Source organism: Quercus suber, unplaced genomic scaffold (assembly GCF_002906115.3).
Source record: "Quercus suber isolate HL8 unplaced genomic scaffold, Cork oak 2.0 scaffold_521, whole genome shotgun sequence".
Lineage (NCBI taxonomy): Eukaryota > Viridiplantae > Streptophyta > Magnoliopsida > Fagales > Fagaceae > Quercus > Quercus suber.
This window is the reverse complement of record NW_027069970.1, coordinates 46233-67624: the sequence shown is the minus strand read 5'-3', so window position 1 is coordinate 67624 and position 21392 is coordinate 46233. Positions and strand designations below refer to the sequence as shown.

The following is a 21392-nucleotide window of genomic DNA, read 5'->3' as shown; positions in this document are numbered from 1 at the left end:
GGTGGACTTCTGCGTTGCCCTTTGCTATGAGATTCTTCTTCATAGGTATAGGACTCGCTGGCTGGTGTCTTGGATTTATGTTGATAAGTGACGTCCGACTCGTCATTTGGGTCCTCATCAGAGTACGAGGGAGCTCGTTTCCTCTTTGCATGGCGTAACTCCCTTTTTAGCTTTTCAATCTCCCACTGTAAATCTCGGTTCCTCTCTACATGGGACATGTGACTCCCCCCATGTGATTGGCTCTGACCAGGGGGCACGGTGTGCACGCTACCCTCATGGTCCTGTCTCCGCTCCAGGTTAAGAAAGGGGTCAACGTGCTGGGATGCCCTAGACTCCGCTTCTTGTTGACCGTGTCCAGCCATCACTTACTGTTGTCTCCACCCTGCACAAGCTCTTCTCACAGACGGCGCCAATTGTAGGGTCAGTTTTGGTAACCCAAGCCCAAAAAATATAGGTTGAAGGCCCAGCGAACCCAGGACAATAGATTTGTAGAGAGTGGGCGAGAGAGCTAGGCTGGTTATGAAGTACACAATGGCTGGCTAAGTTACTTGTAGGGATGATAACATGAACTAATGCTTGAACGACTCCATGCATGAATGTCCGAAGAGATGTTTTATTAAGTGAACCGTGATTACAACATTCAGAACTACAGTAAAACTTTTATCTCTCTTTTTCTCTCTCTTCTCCGTCCCCCTTATTATCAGGGACCCTTCTTCTTTATATAGCATCCTCTCCTATCATCTCCATCGTCCACCTGTTTTTCATCTGCGTATCTACTCAAGTGCATGTCACGTCATGTGTCGGCTTTAATTCTTTGTGAGTGGCGGTAGCTGAGGTTACACTGTTCAGGGGTCTTCTCCACATAAATGCGGCCAGAAAAGCTGTTGCAGTGCATTAAATGCGGTGGTAGCAGCTTTTCCTTTAGATATTTTTTAGTTCTGATCGTCTCTGGATCCACCCCAGGGCTTATCATTATCATTGGAATTGTTAGGAAGATTATTTGAACATTCCACACGTTTGTTTGATCAAGGCTATTTGTGGCCGAGGAGTAAGACGTCTTCGGACCAGTGATGACCTCCTCGGACGGTACTTCCCCTTTGCTTCTGGGCTCCCCGCTTCAGATGGGCCGCCCCAACTACATATTGCTCCTCGAAAATATAATAGTCCTTAGCAGGGTGTCCTGGGCCCATTAAGTAGCTCTGGGTCCCCCCCCCTAATAGTGTATTCTAAATTCTATATACAAATAAAGGTATGTCCCATCAACTTTGACTGGTTCATCATATTATAATTTCTTCCTTCAATGAATTAGTGATATAGTATTTTAATATAATTAACCTAAAATGAAGGGACTTAATAGGGGCTTCATCCATTTTCATCTATAATATTGCTCAAACTTGTAACATATTAACGCTAGCTAATATGTTAGTTCAAATTTTAAAATAATTATATAAAAAAAAAATAAAAAATAAAAAGATACAAACTTTACTAACTTGAAAGGTATTCCAAAAAAAGAAAAAGAAAAAAAAGGGTAAAAGTAACTTCAAGTGAAAGGTAACTTTCCTAACTTGCAAGGTATATTTATTTTGAATTGTTTTGATTTACAAATAACTTCATGAATGTATACAAAAATGGGTAAGAGTAAAACCCCATGAATGTTCACACTTGACTGGGCACCATTCTGTGGTTTATCCCATCAATCTAAAACCATCATTATCGGTCCAAATAAAATTGACATGATAACTTATTTTCTAGCACTAATATGGCAATGAAGATAGACAGGATAAATAATAAAGGTCCTCCGCTGGCGCCAACAATTTGATGGCCTCCCCACCTTTTTCTGCCATTGAAAAGTTTAAAACGAATCTACCTAGCTAGGACAAGAAAGTAGAAACAAATTCATTTGTTTTGATTAATTGGAGGGTTTCATAAGAGAGCCCATAATTTTCTAGTTAGTAATCAATAATGGTTTTAGATGCTGATAATAAATATCCCTCTAAAGTAAAGTAAATTTGGAAATTATAGGAATGTAGAGTAAATTATTGATTATTTTAAAAATTGAAACTAAAAAAAAAAAAAAAAGGGTAAATTTAGTCATTTAATCATTATTTTAACGGAAGGAAGATATATATACTTCCACTTACTGACGTATGGGTCTAATTGACAAACATTCGATTAAAAATAAGCTTACAAAGAAAGAAGCAAGGTTAATTTAAATATCATTTCAAAGAATCCAAACACAAGTCTTTTCTAGTGAACTTTTATTGAGGTGAATGGCGAGTTACATCTTGCTTGTCCAATGCCACAACTTTAAGAAACCATAGAACAAAAAGAAAATGATCAATTAATGTGCTTAATTATTACTCAACCATCATTATTAGAACGAGCAGTCTTGAGCACTTGCTCAAGGTGGTGAGCCGTATCAGGAGGGTGTGCCTCCAATCTAGGTCTCTCTGGCAAAACCCATCTTCCATCGCTATTCCTCACCATCCCTTTGTTCTTATCTTGCCTCCAACACGGTGGCACACCGTATTCACTCTTCAAGAAATCACAACACTTGTTGACAAGTGCAATATCTCTCTTATTCACCAAGCAAAACCTCCTCTCCTTGCCATGGTACCCATCCACCAAGTGTAAATGAGCCTCCAAATTGTGTGCACAACCCATATCATTAGTGGGCTTTAGAAATGGACTGTGAGTGTGATCCAATGCAAGTTCCACTCCAACATGAGCATAACTCCAAGGAAATGACATAGCATCCTCCACATACTTTTGAAATTGGAATTTCTCATTTGCTATAATACCAGGCACATTTGGTACTTTATCTTGCACATTAATCACTCTTAGTACCTTAACTCCAAGCTCATCACACCGTTCCTTAAATTTAAGGTTACCCACTCTAGGACCTGCAAAGGAGTACACTGTGATGGGAATTTTATTTGTCACACACTCACCATCATGCACAATATTTAGTCTCATCTCAGCTATATCATAAGCACTTAATGTAGCCAAAGCAGCACCAAGACTATGCCCAGTGATTGTGATACTAATTTCTTCACCCCTATAGTAATCAGTAAGCCTCTTGATCTCAGCTAGAACTTGTTCACGAGCTGAGTATGAGCAATACTTACAAGCATCTTCTTTTTTTGTGTACAAATCATAGAACCCTGTTTCAATCTTGATTGTTGGGTCATCACCAAAGTTAGCAGGGTGGAGAATATCCTTGAGATCAGATATCCATTCAAGGTACGTGACTGTGCCCCTCCATGCAACAACAATATCACGACGCCCTAGCCTTTTGACCTCTTCTTCATCGGTGGTGACTGCTACATAGCCCATCCAGTTTGCATGGGTGCTCCAAACGCTGCTCATCTTGGCTTTCTGAAAGAAATTGGGCAGGTTGATGTTTGAAGTTGCGTATAAGTAGCGGCTGATTTCGTATCCACAGTTAGCCATGTCAAGCTTTTCAAAGAAATGGGCTCCTTGGTATTTGCATGTGCCACAATACTTGGAGTGAGGGTCAAAATCGAAGGAATCATAGCAAGCTTGTGCAAATTCTCCATACCTATTAGAATAATGGTTGAGTGATTAAATTTATAATTTCTTCAAAGTTTAAAATTTTTGGACAATCAATAAATATCAGAATAGATGGTCTTGAGTTCTAAGCTTTAAGAAGAATTTGGAGCACCTGATTATTTCATTTCGGAGGTGGGAATTCATGGGGTCTAGAAGTCCTTCCCAGTCATTGCAGCCTTGAATTTCCTTCCAAATTTCACAAAGAGGCTCCTCCTCCTCCTTCTCCTCCTCCTTTTCTTCCTCGAAAAATAGAGTTTGAGCTGGTGATTTATCCAACTGTGGGGTTAAGCTTGAGACTGAAGAGCAGTTTATGGATGTTCTTGGCTTCGGTGAAAAGGGTTTGTTTAAAAGGAGGAGATTTTTGGATTTGTTGAGGTTGTATCTTGGTAGGAGGCCTTGAGAAAGAGGTGGGGGGTTTGATGACTTGGGATTAATGTTGAGTGATAGTAGCAAAGAATCCATGAAAGGTTTTTCTCTCCTCTTGGCCTAGGAAGGCTTTTTTTTTTTTTTTTTAAGAGAGAGAGAGAGAGAATTAAGTGGGTTGTATGTGCAATGATGTCAAATGTGTGAGGAATAAAGAAGAAACACAGTGCTGGATATGAGGATGTTGTGGCTTATGGGGTCCTGTCCTGTCACTTGGGGTGAAAGGGAGAGAGAATGGGTGGAAAATTTTTTTTGAGAAACTTGTAAGATCTGGGTGGAAAATACTTGTAAGATCTGGACAAGAAAGTGATGAGCAATAACTAATGGAAGTAATTGGTTGCTGAAGAGTGGCTATTGTTATAGGCCAATATGGTGTGAGAGAGAAAAGATCAATGCGAGAGAAATTAAAGTACTCTATGAGTGAGGTAACCAGCAGGGTACGTGCTGTTGATATAGTTAAATTTTTAGGTAATTTCGGAGTATGGATAATAATGTTTTTTTTTTTTTATATTTATGATAAAGTTTATTTATTAAATTTTTAGTAGGGTTTATCATAAATGTGAAAAGAGGGAGTATTATTTTTCCGTATTCTGGAAGTATCTAAGAGCATTAGCATTGAAAATTTTCAATACTACTCAATTTTACAATTCTAAAAAGTCACTTTATCATTATAGCATACCATTTTACAATACTTCTACATTCCAAACTTCTATTTCTCTCCTAAAATAATATATCTACATAATAAAATAATATATTTCAAAATTATATCTTCTCTCCCATCTCTCTTCTCTCTCTCATTTTCAACTTTCTTCCAAATAAAATATTTTTTTTTTTACAATACTTGTTATAGTGCAATTCTATGTTTAGAATTGCATTGTAGCAGTATCATAAAAAAATTTGCAATACTGCTGTTTAGCATTCTCTAATACAGATGGTTTTGGAGCTTAAAATTCTAAATTTTCCTTAGATTTGGCATTAGTATTCCCTAATGCTAATGCTCTAAGAATTTTCCGTTGATATATATAGGGGTTGTTGAAGAATATAAATCAGTACACATATTTTTGGGGCAACAGAGGTCTTGAAGTTGTGAAATTTTGGTTTTGCATAATTTTTTTTTTCCATATTTCAGTGTTTGGTATAACTGAAGATGTTAGTCAATAGAAAGTATTTTCAATGATCAATGAAAAATTATATATTATCAAAATGGAGAAAAAGGGTTAACTCTTATGTTGCATTTGTTTAGGGTGTAAATGGAATTAGGGAAATATTTTAAACCCTTGTGTGTGTGTTTGGATGCACATGTTAAATAAAGTCAAATTGAAATTTTTGAATTTCAACCGCAAAATTCGCCCCTCAACCCGTAAAATGGATTACGGGTCTGATTTACCTTCAAATCACATTTTCCAGACTCACACCCAAAGAAAGAGAGAAAGAAAACCTCTCATCACTCACGCGAAGTCCAAGCCGAACAAGGAGAGGGTACTCCGCCGACCCATCCCTCATCCTCACAAACCCATCCCACTCTAGCGACCCATCCCTCATCCTCACCAACCCATCCATTGTCCTTGTCCTCTGCCGACCCACCTCCATCGACCCATCCCTTGTCCTCACCAACCCATCCCTCATCCTCACCGACCCACCTCCGCTAACCCATTTGCCTCCATTCTTTTCCCTCAAGACCCACCTCCTTTCTTTTCCCTCAAGATTTGTGATTTTATGGGGTTCATATAGTGTGTTTTTATTTTGTTTACATGATTTGGTTGAGGTAGTAACAATAATTTGTTCTTGGTTGCAATTGATTTGTTTTTGCTGTAATTTGCTTGTATTAGGTAAGGTTTTTGAACATTATCTAGAAAATGTTTTACATGCAAAACGAAGCACTAGAAATACTTTTTCAGGTGTATTTTATAGGACACAACCAAACAGAAAAAAATGTTTTCTTTTCCGTAAAATTGAAAATATTTTATACTCGGAAAACATTTTACATATTAGCAAACATAGCCTTAATAAAAGGTTGTATAGTGTAAATCGGTTTGTGGAAATTTTTTATGTAACCAAATATAGAAAATTATTTTCAGGTCATAATCATATAACAAAAAATAAAATTTTATCCCACCAAAATCAATTTTCATCTAAACTATCTTATACTGAACAGGTGTAATGAATATTCTCATTGACAGTGACTTTCATGTATATCTTATATTTTAACCTTCTCTATGCTATACTTTATGATAAATATATATTCTTCTCTTTCTCGAGACTATATATAGTTACTCAAAGAGGGAAAAAAAAAATAAAAATAAAAGGAGGTTAAATTTGGGTCAGGATCGCTAGATTGCAAAAAAGGTGGAGTTTAAGAGAGTGCAGCACCCTAGCAGGCTCAACAGTGTGGGTTACCCACTAAAAGGATTTGTCGGATTCGACTAAGCTATAAAGTAGATAGTGATGGTTTCTCCCTTGTGTTTGTTTCTCAAGAAAAAAAATAAATTTATTGTTAACCGTTCGTGCCATTATAATTTTAATGAAGCCAACATAAAAATAGACCCCACATGATTTTAGGCACATCAGTAAAAAATAAGTTTATTGTGATTGCTTGAGGGATGATAATATGTTTATTGTTGGGTAATTACATGTATGTGGAGTCCTATATAGAATGATAAAGAAAAAAAAAAGTGATTAATATAATATACCAGGATGGATTAAGACATACCAGGATGGATTAAGCTTCTTCTTCTTGTATAATCCTTCTTTTTGTTCACTCAGGCAGTCAGGCTGGCAAAGTCATATTCTCTTAAAGATAATCACATTTTTGCTAATAATATAAAAATTGAGATTCATTTAAAACATGCTAATAATATTTTAGATAATAAGGATCTAAAATATGATGCCTTAAATAGAATGAAAGATATATATAATATTATTAGTCTATAATATGGTTATCAAAATTTCAATCCTGCATTTTAGAATTTTAAGATCCTACGATCTTATCCCATAAAAATAATCCACATTAATCTAGAGAATCTTTTATGGGATAGGATCCTTATGATCTTGGATGATGGAATGTAAGCTCCAACCATCCTACTCAAAAGGATCCTACACCATAGAATCAATTTGAATTGTGTAAATCATTGATGTATGTGGTTAGGTTTAGTATTCTAATTATTTGCTTAGATTATGGCGTTATAGAGTCTTGATGGTTATTTAGGTATTTCGATGCTAATTAAACATTTTTAAAGTTTTTTAAATAGATTATGTTAAAACTTAAGTATATTTGTTTCATTAGTATATACATAGTGATATATGGTATACAAATTACATTATGTTGATGCAAATTTTTTTATGGACAATTACATAATTTAGGTAATTATTTAACATACATAATTACTATTAATATGTTTTTTGCTTTAAGTTATAAAATGCTTAAAAAATCTTATAATCGACTATCCGTTTCTATAATCTATGATTCCACCGACCGTCTTTATATATATTTGATGGGTCTATGTTTTGAATCTTTTGATGATCCCTAACTTTGTGACCTCAATTTTTGTATTTATTATTGCAATAGTGGGATGACTATTGACTAACCTAGCAGATTCTTGGAGTATTATTTACTGAATTTTCTGTGTGAAAGAGGCCGTATGGTCAACAAAACTAGCCACTCTTTAAGGAGGCATCGATTCTAATTTCCAGGTCTAAATAAATTATCACACACGAAAATTTTCACCGACCGACATCAGGGATTCATTTGGAAATCTCTCCAATAAAATTGGCAGCATTCAAGAAACAATATGCTTTACACTTTTTTCTTTTTCTTTTTTTAACATGCAATTTACTTTTTCACAGACCTAATGGAGTTGGACCACATTGACATTATGGATATAGACCAACGAATAGCAGAGAGCCACAATAATCTGAGAGAAGTAGCCATTCATGGTCCAGTTAAATTCATGATGATTGAGGGTCAATTTATAATTTTATATATAATGGCAGGGAAGGTCTAGTCCTTTTGGATCATCTAGGTTGTCTCCCTCCCCCCCCCTTTTTTTTTTTTTTTGGCATGAAAATTCCTACCTAGATATATGTATGTTATTAATTTGGTTGATCTATGAGAATGCAACATGCATTTTGCATTTTTGGCAATGTACCTAAAAACCAAAATAATGCCTGTATGTAGGTGGGGGAAAGTTCTAAAATCAAGGCGATAAAGACTTTGATTGATATCGAGCACAAGTGATTCTTTGTAATTGGATAGATACCTTACTAATTTTCCATTTGGGATTAGACTATAAGCTAGCTTACAATACTTTCAATAAAACATCAATCAGAGTATATTATTTAACTTTTAGTTTTTATTTATATTACTTTTAGTAAAAAGTTTTCTGCAATAAGCTAAATAAGTTATTCTCAAACAAACACTTAATAAAAGAAACCTCAATCCACAAAAACTAGATGTTTGGTGGTTGATAAGACATAAACCAGAGAGAGGCTCCCATGTTAAATCATTAAATCTTATATAGTTGGGATGACCCAAAATTTGTGGGAAATCTCTCTAAAGTTTGGGAGTTTTAAGCATACCAATTGATGTTCCTACATGTAAAGAGAAGTCTAGCTAGGGGTGTGCACGGGTTATGTTGGGTATTCAATCCAACCCAACTAGGTTGGATTGAGAAATTCTCAACTTAACCCAATCGACATAGGTTGACTTGAATCGGTGGGTTGTGCATACAAATGTTATGCTTTGTGAAAAATTGGGCTTTCATAAATTATTTAAACAAATTTTTTTCAATAAATTATTACAATTCATATAATACATATGCTAAAACTATATTTCAAATTTCCAAATTCATCTTACTAGTTATCAAAATACCAGAACCAATCAAACTAAAATATTAAAATAAGGATGATAGAATAAACTTATATACATAGCGGGTTAAGTTGGGTTAAATGGGTTGAAAATACTATCAATCCAAACCAAACCAAACCCAAATTAAGGTTCAAACTAAATTTCTAATCCATAAAAACCAACCTGAAGCATAGGGTTGGGTTGAGTTTGTTAGGTTTGATACACACTCGTAGCGGTAGGTCCCAAATTGTAGGCAAATGGAACCATGTTAATATTATTAAACGTAAATAACGTTGGTGGGACACAATAAATGCTAATGCAAGGGAGATCAAAACTAATTTAGAGAGAAATTCTTCAAATTCTCACTAAAAATTTAACATTGTTATATATTTTGAAAATCTAATAATTAAATTGCATGTTTTTTATTTATGTTCTTAATACGCATGTCAAATTTTGTTCAAATTAAATATTATTTATTATTCAATCCATAAATTTAATTTTTATGCATAATTTAAGACTACAAAAAGTTAAAAATTAAACATTTAACTTGGCTTGGTGTGTAGCACAATTATGAGGGCGTTTGGATTGCGCGTTTGCGTGTCCACGTTTCCTCAAATATGAGTTTCTCTTTTTTTTTTTTTTGGGCCGCATAATTTGACTTTGGAAGACAAAAAATCTGTGCATGAACCGTACGTGTACTGTTCACACACATGCACTGTTTATGTAATAAAAAATATTAAAAATGAGTTTCACGATACTATTTACATATTTAAAAATTATTTTATTATAATATTTTTAATTTTTAATTTCAAAAACAATAAGTTAAATCTAAACTATATGCATTCTAAACTCTAGAGGCTTCCTCGTACAAAGTGGGATTCTTTCTGAGGCTACCGGGTCCACCGTCCACCCTTGCACGCTGATCAGACCACACAGGCAGGCCTAATTATTCGAGTCAGAACTCAGATGCAGGGTCAAGCTCAAGCTATCCAATCAGCCACAAATGTTCCACAATAAGCCAACCTGTAGGTTTGCTATTTTTGTGTGCAATCGAACTAACCACATGTTTTTTGAGGAACCAAAAAATAGAAACAAGAATTACATATAAAATATAATATCAATTGGTGTTTTAATTTGATGGTAAAAAGTTATTATTACAATCTTATAAATTAAAACTTAAAAAAAAAAGAAAAGGCTAATATAAAAAATGTAAATGGACAGAACCCAAAATTTGATTAACAATGCAATCAACCTTTTTTAGGTTTTATTTAAGAAAATAACTTTTTGAGTAAAAAAATTATGTCCAAAATGATTGTTAATAGATTTGATACCTGGCTTATTTTATACTATTTAAAAAAATTAAAACTATGTGTTAATGTCCATTTTTCCAAAATACCACACAAAGGAAAACTCAAAAATACTTTGGACACATTATTTCCTCAATTTTTGCATAGCCAAAGGCCAAGTCATATGATTTTTCAATATAAAATTTTGAAAAAGTGTGTTTGGAGCGCAAAGAGTAAGGTCTATTTGAGCTTACCCATTGTTGATTCGCCTAAGAGATATAACTTTCCATATTTTATCCTTCCACGCAAGAGAATATAACCCTAAACCTTTAAAGCCATATTTTCCAATCCATAAAATCTTTAGTTTTCAGGTACTGTTAAATTATATGATCATTGACTAAGTTAGTTTTAGTTTTTACTTTTTAATTGTGTTACGTTCCAAAAAATTTCATGCATCTTCCGAACTCTGTTTTGAACTTTCCTCCTTACCAATTATCTTTAAATCCCATTCTTCATTCATTGCTTTCATGAACATTAAAGAATGAATGAGTTGGATTCTACTTGATCAATAAAAGATCTTGTAGCATATGACAATGGTTTAAATCTTGAATTAGTAAGTTTATAGGTACCTCCACCATGACAATGGATTTTGCTGTGATCAATAATTTCAATAGATACCAAAATTGTGATAATTAGTATTTGTTTAAATATTGATAACATGGAAAAATCTAATCCAAAATGGATGGATAAAATTTAAATAACTCAATGATAGAATTATCCTAAGAACTCTAGAGCGTCCTGATCCTAAAATCTTCATCATTTAGTCTTACCTCCTGTTAAAGCTCTCTCTTCACCACTCATTGCTTTCAAATGTCATCAAAAAATGAGTGAGTTTGATGAAGGATTCTTTTAGCCTTAGTACTTGTAGCTGTAGGCGTTCACTTTCTCTGACACAGCCAAGATTGAATTTGAAGGTGGTTGGTTACCATATTCAAGTGTCTACCTATGTTTTCTGCTATTAGGATCAATCATTAGTGTACGTCTGGGTTATGATGAAAAATGATAACTATTTCACTATTTAGTTTATTTTTATTATTATTTATAAACCCTATTATACTTTTTAACATTACTTATAAATCATATTATTTCAACTAATTTTTATATTTATTTATAATACTTTTAACAATAACTTTTCAACTAAAATAAGCGAAACTACACACCCTAAGACACAGTTTGTCCAGATTTACGATCCATTATTTTCGCAGATAAAGTTGAAAGTAAATCTTAGTCCAGATTTTCAATCCATTATTTTTGCGGATAAAGTTGAAAGTAAATCTTTAAATGAAGTCTAACCAGGTTACCTTTGTATCAATCATAGCAGGTAAAGAAAACCTTTAGAATTGTCAAAGCACAGTTTCCCAGTAGATGAGTAAAATAATGTGAAATTATTAAGTTATCTTGTAAAAGTTTTTATTAGACACGTTGAATCTTGTAAAAAAATTCAAATTTTATCATGCCCAGTGAAAACACAAATTTTGCCCGAAATCATTTGTTGAGTACTTTCAATAAATTATCATTCAAACTAAAAGAAGGTAAACTGCTTACCCAGCGGAGATAGGCTCTACTCAATATTTGCAATCTTGTATGTACAAGTCTAACCTCATTAGTCAATTCATATAATGAATCTTTTTACAGGCTTACAAGATAGCAAACAGAAATACATGAAGGGTTGATAATGAGAAGTAGATGACAGCAATGCTCACGTTTGTGCCAAACACCCCACGAAAAAAGAAAAGGACATTTTACAGGTCTACATCATCAGTTCCTTGGGCTTCTAGCCACTCTGTTGATAAACTGAGGAACATAGTGTTGGGTGCACTATGATTCCAGCCGACATGCTTTTTTCAAGAACTCATTTACTGAGCATGTCAGTCCATGACTTCTGTGAAGTCAGACTTCTCTTAATGAGAACTGAGCCAAAGTGTGTCGGACACGCTAAAGAAAAAAGAAAAGAAACAAGGCCAATGAGAGCTGAATAAAGAGATTTTGGTTAAAGCAAAGTTAAAAGTAAGTGACTTGCATTTGTTGTGATTTGTTGGAAATAGTGTGAAAAGATAAAAAGGCTTTGTAATCTTGTAACTCTTCAGACAGTATTTTATTTTCAAACTTGTATCAAAGACAGTTTATTTTCAAGTTTAATCAAAGACAAAAGTATTTTCAAGTAAGATTTTATCAGTTTCAGTTTTCATAGTTCATACTCTGTTTTAACTTATTTTTAAATATATCTGTTTTGCTATTTTCTTCTTTATCATCTATTTTATCATTGTTTATGCTTCTATATTACTATTGTGCTCTCTCCTGGGTAGTTAATGGTATCAGAGCCATGGATGGTAGGTGTATGAGTTTTATTTCTTTGCAATCAAGAAGTTACTAGGAACTCATATTACTGCATAGCCATTACTTGCTCCTTGATAGCGTTGGTCAACCTTACACTCGTTGGCAAACCATAGCATTCGCGTTAGTCAGCCCCGTTTTTTGTTAAGCCGACGAACTGGCGTTGTTTGGGTGGTTCCGCAATGGAGTTTCCCGAGAAGGTGGTCCTAATAGCAAGGATATCAGTGGTTAGTAATAAAGTTCCGCCAGTAATTATTAATTACTTAGAAAGAGAATAAATACATTTATCAACTCATAAATCTGTTTGCTTGTTCACACTTAGGTTAGGCACACACTAATTTGAAACATGGACTATGATGATATAGATTATGATGAAGGTTATAGCATGAGAGATATAGACAATAATTGGTCAACAGTAATATGGATTATGAAACAGATTCTGATTCTGATAGTGATATGAATGATTATAATTATAGTAATAATAATGTAAAAAATTGGAATATATTAACAGGAGATAAAATTAACCGACAGACTAATAGATACAATAATAGTTTCTTAGACATAATTAATAAAAAATTGGAAGCTATAGAAAATGATGAAAGATCTACGACATACACTAAAGTAGAATGGAAAAATGATAGCTTTTTGGACCTCTATGAAAAAATGAAAATTTTAAATTCACCTTTAGAAGAAGAAAAAGAATTTAAACCCCATCATAGATCACCTTTAACAAAAGTTATGACAGATAATTGGCATAATAGGCAAAAGGATAATTTGATATCAATAAATATGATAAATTGTAGAAAAGATGGCTTGATAGATAATTCAAAAGCAACTGACAGAACTATATCTATAACATATAAAGACAAAGAAAAGGACGAACTAAATAGTTGTAAAAGAATTCATAACATAAGAGATGGCCATGCTTGGGAAAGACTAACACGTATAGAAGATGTAGAGAAAGATGTAGGGAAAGTGATACATACTGTGAATTCTACAGTACTTTGTAATCAGTATTGCTTGTAGTAACAATACACATGGAATGTCCAAGTTGCTATTGTAAAGTCTAGTAGCGAAAGCTAACTACCATACAAAGAGCCATTGTTGTCCGGAAAGAATGGTGATAAGCTACTCCCACTAATTTCTACTGAAAAATTGTCATTTCCCAGAACTGAATCAGGAAAGCCTACCATGCCAGAAATTTGGTACATCTGAAAACAACTGTTGATAGAAACTACAAGCAGTGCTGGAGCCCGAGGGAAATTTTATAAAAGCCCAATGTCTGATGCCTAATGGTGCTTCCATTTATTACTTTTAGCATTAAAACAAACCTTCTGTCAGAATAGATAATCTCTGACTTTAATACCTAAGAAATCAGTTTGCTGTTGAATTTTTATGTTTCTCTCAAGTTAGACATTAACAAACCTTGTTCATCATTTTCTACTGACCAACTTGAGGCAAGTATTCTCTTTCCTTTCTAGTATCATGATACTTGAGCTATTTAAGAAAGGAAAATTATTAATTTACATTGTACTATCAGTGTAAGATTTACATTGTAGACCAAACAAATGTGTACAATATCATGCACGGTTATGCAAATGTGTTCTGTATTGTACACTATGTTAAGTAATAAAATAATAATCAACAACTTTCTGGTAGTATGACTGTATGACTTTAATTTTTTCAAGTAATGAAGTGGCTTCAAACATTATTCATGGAGCTGAAAGAATCCGAGCCTCAACAGATGCGAGCTTGCTGTCTATACTAGCAGTGGGACGGACCCGGGGCCTGGGCCCACCCCCCCCCCCGGGTCCAAAAAAAAAATTTTAGTATGTAAAATTAAAAAAAAAAAAAAAAAAAAAAAGGGCTTGGACCCTTTGGTTTTTAGCTTGAGCCCCCCTTAGTTTTTATCTTAGGCCCCCCAGCCAGCCAGCCCAGGAGTCTTCAAAAGTCCATGAAAACCTTTAAAAAATATATATTGTATAAATCTATTTATATAATAATAATAATATATATAATATATATGATAATGTGGTTTATATTAGAATATTAGATTATCTAATTATATCTGATAATAGTAGGAGGACAAATAATTGTTTAATTATTTTATTTGATCTAATTGCACTTAAATAGTAATTTGCACTTCATTGTTCACACTTTTTTTAACAAAATTATTGTATAAATCTTCAAAATTTCATACCTATTAATCAATTTTTTATCCTAAATGCTGAAACATTAGATGTAACTCCTTAGAAAAGCTCTAAAATGTAAAAAGGAAAGTTCAAACCTATTAATCTAAGTACAAATAATTTAGTACAGTGAAAAAAATGTAGGCACAAGTTTACTTAAAGTTAGTTTGTGAAATAAAGTAATTTAATTTTGGCCACAATTTGGGCCAAATTAACTTGAGTTTTTTGCACTTTAAGCCAACATAGGCTTAACATGTTAACACAATATAGGCATAACTAACTTATTCCTCTTAAGAAAATTTGTTGGCTTCGTCAGTAACTATATAGATGTGTGTTTGAATTTTTTTTTTTTTCCACTTATTTCCAGCCTCTCAGCTTGAAATCCTGCGGTCGTCGCTTATTTGCCCAACTCCTTTTCATAGGGATCTTTCTCATGGTAATTTTGATGAACTGTTTGCAGAGACATTGGAGAAATGTCAGATCTTTTGCTGAATTTTCATCATTATTTGCAATGACCAATGATTTATCTTTTGCTGACAGACATCAAGGGGTAACTCTTTGAACAAGCATGTGAAATTGTGAATGCGTTATCGATAGAAAAGTGAAAAAAATATGCAAACAAAAAACTTGGAAGTTTCCATTAGCAACAATTAGCAACATCAGCATTTGCAATTTGTTTAGATGTATGTGTTGGGAAAAATTTTATATAACTGTGAATAAATTTCAACAAGTACAGTAAAAGCATAATTACACAACAACACAAGATTTACACAATTACACAACAATACAAAAATTTACATTAAAATATTTTCTTCGAGAAAAAATTACGAGACAAATTTTGAATAATTTTACTATAATAAATAGAGATTGTAACACTTAAAGATACAATTTAAGAAAAAAAAAAAAAAAAACTCTCTTTTCTTTAACTGCACTTTTTTTTTACTGTATATCTCTCCCAACTTTCTCTTATTTTCTTTATTTTCTGTTCTCTTTTCTTACTCTCACTTTTGCAGTTCTTCGAAATTGTACTGTACTCAGTCTCACTTGCTGAGACTTCTCTTTTCTCTGTCCCAAATGGCCGAATGGCCTCTTTTTTTTTTTTTTTTCTTCTTTCTTTGACTTTTCATCTTTTCTTCTTTTCAACTATTTCAACAAATCACAAAAATCAAGTCACTTACTTTTAACTTTGCTTTAACCAAAATCTCTTTATTCAGCTCTCATTGGCCTGTTTGCTTTTTTTTTCTTTTTTCTTTAGCGTGTCCGACACACTTTGGCTCATTCTCATTAAGAGAAGTCTGACTTCACAGAAGTCATGGACTGACATGCTCAGTAAATGAGTTCTTGAAAAAAGCATGTCGGCTGGAATCATAGTGCACCCAACACTATGTTCCTCAGTTTATCAACAGAGTGGCTAGAAGCCCAAGANAAAGTACTGTAGAATTCACAGTATGTATTTCATTTCTCATAATCTGAGATGAATTTGTGAAAGAGAAGGTTGATTTCTCAATGTTGCCTTGTGAAACATGTCTTCAAGTCTAGCAGACAGTATCTGGCAAATGTATCACTTAAATTCAATGTTAAGGTCTGTCATAATTGAATGATCTTACAGGGTTCTACGAGCCAAATTCAGAGCTTACTATGATTAATTGTAATCACTGGACTAGCTGAAATCAGATTCAATGATTTCTTTTTCTAAAGAAGTCCTTTTCAAGGTTTTAAATGGAAGGAAGAAATTCCATACTTTTCGATGGTTTAAGTTTGAGGATTTCTTTGGTTAGTGACATTCCAAATTTTGAAGTTGATGCTACTCATTGAGAAACTGGAGAGAATTCTTGTTCATCTATCCATTAGCATTTTGAAACCTTAAAACCTCTTTATCTATATAATATTTAAAATCTAAAACTTTAGAATTTATTGTTGTTACACTCATTTTGAACCATATCAGCTTCGCTTTTTATCCACTGGTTCATTTAGGTCTAGTTTGGTCCACTTTGGCCTAATTGGTCCATTCATTCTATTTTAGTCTATTTTGGTCTACTTTGGTCTACTGCAGTCTATTTAGGTCTATTTAGGCCCATTTCGGTCCATCTATTATATTTTGTTCCAATTCAGTCCCCTACGGTCTATTTAGTCCATTTTAGTCTAATTCGGTCCATTTAGTCTATTTCAGTCCACTACAGTCCAATTTGGTCCATTCGCTCCATTTATGCCCAATTTGGTCCACTTCTGCCCATTCGGTGATGCATTATGAGGAGACATTTGTGTAGAAAAAGGAGTTGCTTTATTGACAATTATGTGACCACCTTAGTGTAATGTTGGTAGATTCTTAATTTAGTCCAATCGGTCTATTTGGTCCACTTTGGTGTAGAAAATGGAGCTGATTCATTGATAATTATGTCACATTCTTAGAGTAATGTTGATAGGTTATTGATAAAATTACATTTCTTTTATGTTATTAATATCTTATATATAAATGATGGATTTATATATATCTGATTCCTTTTTAGGCCATTTAAGATGTATAAATGATAAATCATTTATAAGGAGTACTAGAAACAAATCTCAACCACACACTACATTATTTACAAAATATCTCATCTTATATAATAATTGAATGTAAAAAATGCATTGTTTCCTTAAAAAAAAAAAACTTACAAAATTTAAAACACTTTCAAATAGCAAATATATATATATATATATATAAGCAAGGCAATGTTTGGGTCTTTTGACCTATGGTTGAAATATTTTGAAAAACTTGTTACTGCCACTATTCCTGATTCTGATGATGATAATGATAATGTCCTTATCTAGCTAGAATGGAAAGAACACTTTGGAAACAGTCTCAGAGTGTATGAGCAAATGCATCCATTTCCAGGACTTCTTGTTAATTATGGGGATGGAACAGAAGATGATAATGATGACAGAGACCCTAGTTGGCTATCCCAGATGTTTGAATTTAGACGAATTGTTTGATTCAAGGATTCTGAATAATTCTTCTTGATCATTATCATTAATTTTTAACATGTTTTGAGGGTTGGACTTCCATCCAATCATCTCGGACCCAGTTTGGTAAAGTGCTCCAACATCTGATGGAAACAAAAGGGCTGGCAAGTTTTTTAACAGCTTCTTGAATTATTTGTGGGAACTGGCTAATTTGATTATGACTCGTTAACTTGATGAGCCTGATAAAACCAAATTCAAACATCTGGGATAGCCAACTAGGGTCTCTGTCATCATTATCATCTTCTGTTCCATCCCCATAATTAACAAGAAGTCCTGGAAATGGATGCATTTGCTCATACACTCTGAGACTGTTTCCAAAGTGTTCTTTCCATTCTAGCTGGATAAGGACATTATCATTATCATCATCAGAATCAGGAATAGTGGCAGTAACTAGTTTTTCAAAATATTTCAACTATAGGTCAAAAGACCCAAACATTGCCTTGCTTTCCAGAATACGAGATTATATATCTGTTGGCGAGTTGGCAACAACACTTCTTAATAGAGATTGGGTTTTAATACTCAATCTAGCATAATCAGTGCCCATTAAAGTCATTTTATCCTTTGAATGGATATCCTCTTTGCCAAAGAGTTGATTAATGTAGGCCTCAAGGCGAATCCTAAGAGCCTTATTTTCTGAAACAGGAGTATTTTCTATAATAAGGTCAGTTTCTGAAATAGGGTCGACATGGTATCTTACACAAGCCTCATTTTGGACAGCAAGGTTAACAAGGTGAATTTCAAGGGCTTAAAGGGTTCTTTTAAACAGGTTACGGTGGTTTCCGATAAAGGAGGCTTGAAGATTATCAAGAATAAATTTAATAGGCTCAGGAAGTCCTGAATAGATTCCATTGTGGAATTGTAATCTTTTAGATAAAACTTCCTGCAAAGCAATTATTATATCACCACTGGAATATGTCACTGTTGCCGGGACAAATCCTTGAAGGGATGTTGATCTGCTGGATTTTACTCCAGAAGATGCGCCTTCATGCGTTTTAAAAGGTTGTCCCACTGGGAGCCTTTTGTCTTGGGAATAGTCCTGTACAGGAGCTTTTCCCTTATTTTTCCTCTCTGCTAAGGGAGCCATGATAATCCACTTACTAGTGGTATAAATATGAATATTATTATTATCCTACTTATTAGTGGTATTTATCCACGTATCATTGCCTGATTCCTGCAAAGAATCATTAAGAATATTAGGGTGATCAGCAATGATTGATAATTTGACACCACTAGCATTACCTTGAAAATATTTTGTGAAATACAAACTCAGCTGTGGTTCATGAACATGTTTATCATAAGACAAATCTAAAGCATTATTAATGTCAATTTCAAGTTTTGAAGCAAATTCAAATTTTACTTTCTGACCAAAAGGATCAATAGTAATTCCATTATGTTCAACAAGAAAAGGATAGAGAGTATTTATAAAAGGCAGACCAAGAATTACTTTATCAGTCATATTTTTGACAAGAACAGAAGGTATTTTGAAACAAACATTATTATGACAAATATGAGCATCATTCAATTCATATTTAATCTTCATTTGAGAACCATTAGCAGAAACCATTCTTTCGGTTGATCTTTCAAAATATTTTGGAGGAATTAATCCTTCTTGAATACAATTCTTATCCACACCAGGATCAATCATAGCAATAACAGGGAAACAATAATCATCAGAAATCACAATTTTATAATACTTCTTTATAGTTCTTTATATATTTTATAGGAACAAAATATAGATAGTTTAATTTAGTAAATCTAATATATTGTATCAACTATATTTTATTAAAAATAATCACATCAGTTTAATTTTAAAAAAAAAAATGTATAAGTCTCATATACTATTTTCATTTTTCTCTTAATAAAAAAAAAAAAAAAAAAAATTTGCCAATTTTTTTCACAACTTATACTATAAAAGTTATGATTGGCTCCAAGTTTGAGCATGCTGGTTATGATATAATAATATAACCATTTGTACAAAATGCGCCTAAATCTATAATACTAATAATATATACTACACACAATCATAATGTTTGATTTATAACAGAAATACGAAACCAATATTTAAGATTTAGTTATAATCGAGCTTACAATAAAAAAAAAAAAAAACAATTAATTTTTTTTTGAAAAAAAAACTAATTAGTATCTTGACCTAATGATAAACAACAATCATCATAGAGCAAAATTTGTAGGTTAAATCTTATAATATATATTATAGGGTCAGTTTTTGTAGCTCAAGCCCAAAGGATATGGGTTAAAGGCCCAACGAACTCAGAACAATGAATTTGTAGAGAGTGGGCGAAAGAGTTGGGCTGGTTATAAAGCACAGAACAGTTGGCTAGGTTACGTGCAGTGATGATAACATGAACTAAAGCTCAGATAACTCCATGAATGAATGTCCGAAGAGGTATTTTATTGAGTGAACAGTGATTACAACATTCAGAACTACAGTAAAACTTTTCTCTCTCTTCTTCTTTCTCTTTTCCGGGCCCTCATTATCAGGGACCCTTCTTCTTTATATAGCATCTCTTCCTATCATCTCCATCGTCCACCTGTTCTTCATCCGCGCATTTACTCAAGTGCATGTCACGTCATGTGTCTACTTTAGTTCTTTGTGAGTGGCGGTAGCTGAGGTTGCACTGTTCAGGGGTCTTCTCCACATAAATGTGGCCAGAAAAGCTGTTTCTGAGTATTAAATGAGGTGGTAGCAGTTTTTCCTTTAGATATTTTTTAGTTCTGGTTATCTCCGGATCTACCCAGGACCTATCATTACCGTTGGGATTGTTAGGTAGATTAGTCGGACCCTCCACACGTTCATTTGATCAAGGCTCTTCGTAGCCGAGGATCAAGACGTCTTCGGACCAGTGGTGACCTCTTCGGACGACACTCTCCCTCTGCTTCTGGGCTTCCTGCTTTAGATGGGCCGCCCCAGCCACTTATTGCTTCTCGGAAATACAATAGTTCTTAACAGGGGGTTCCGGGCCCATTAAGTAGCTTTGGGCTTCCCCCCCCCCCCCCCCCCCCCCACACACACACACACACACACACACACACACACATATATATATATATAACTATACATCTACATAATAATAGTATAAAAGCTGAATATTTATAAATAAAAAAATAATGTTATAGTCATAAACTATTTTACAACATTTTATAAACAATTAATATAACAAATTCTTACTGGTTCTCTTATTTGGATCTATCATCAAAATCAATTTTTATTTACTAATAATCACTAACTATATTAACAGTTTATATAAAAACACTTTATGACCTTTTGAACTTTTAAAATAAGTAAATTAGGAAATTTTGTTTTTAGGAAAGCTTTTCCTACAACATTGTGAAGTTGAAGTGGGGTGCATCTTTAAATTTATTTATTAAGACACTATTAATCTATCACTATCAGCAGAGTAATGCTATAACACATAAAAATGCATAATTTTATTCTACAACTCACCATATGACGAATTGTGATTAATAAATATATGATAATAGGTTATATAGAGATACATTTCCATCACTTACAACTTACGCAACAAATTGTATATAAAATCGTACATTTTTTTTATTTGATAAAAAATTGTACGTTTTTATGTGTCCACCAGTGCAGTACCCTTCGCCAATGACATAAGGACTGTGTTTGGATAGCAGTTTTTCGTGCTGAAAGTTAAGGTT

The 21392-nt window shown here is 33.4% G+C and overlaps 1 protein-coding gene across 1 annotated transcript; it reads right to left on the bottom strand.

The window, feature by feature from the left end:
- Positions 1–2226: 2226 nt before the first annotated feature.
- On the bottom strand, positions 2227–4354 carry LOC111988018 (phospholipase A1-Igamma3, chloroplastic). The gene is made up of 2 exons (XM_024019807.2): positions 3686–4354; positions 2227–3562 (listed from the first exon to the last, which is right to left on the bottom strand). Exons 1-2 carry the CDS (start codon positions 4033–4035, stop codon positions 2362–2364), a joined length of 1551 nt encoding a protein of 516 aa, XP_023875575.2. The 5' UTR covers positions 4036–4354; the 3' UTR covers positions 2227–2361.
- Positions 4355–21392: the final 17038 nt, after the last annotated feature.

Bases quoted from the DNA above. Each gene is read 5' to 3' on its own strand.
- LOC111988018 (XM_024019807.2), bottom strand. From the start codon at position 4,035: ATGGATTCTTTGCTACTATCACTCAACATTAATCCCAAGTCATCAAAC. The intron at 3,563-3,685 runs GTGCTCCAAATT...TTATTCTAATAG, and splicing joins CTCCGAAATGAAATAATCAG to GTATGGAGAATTTGCACAAG.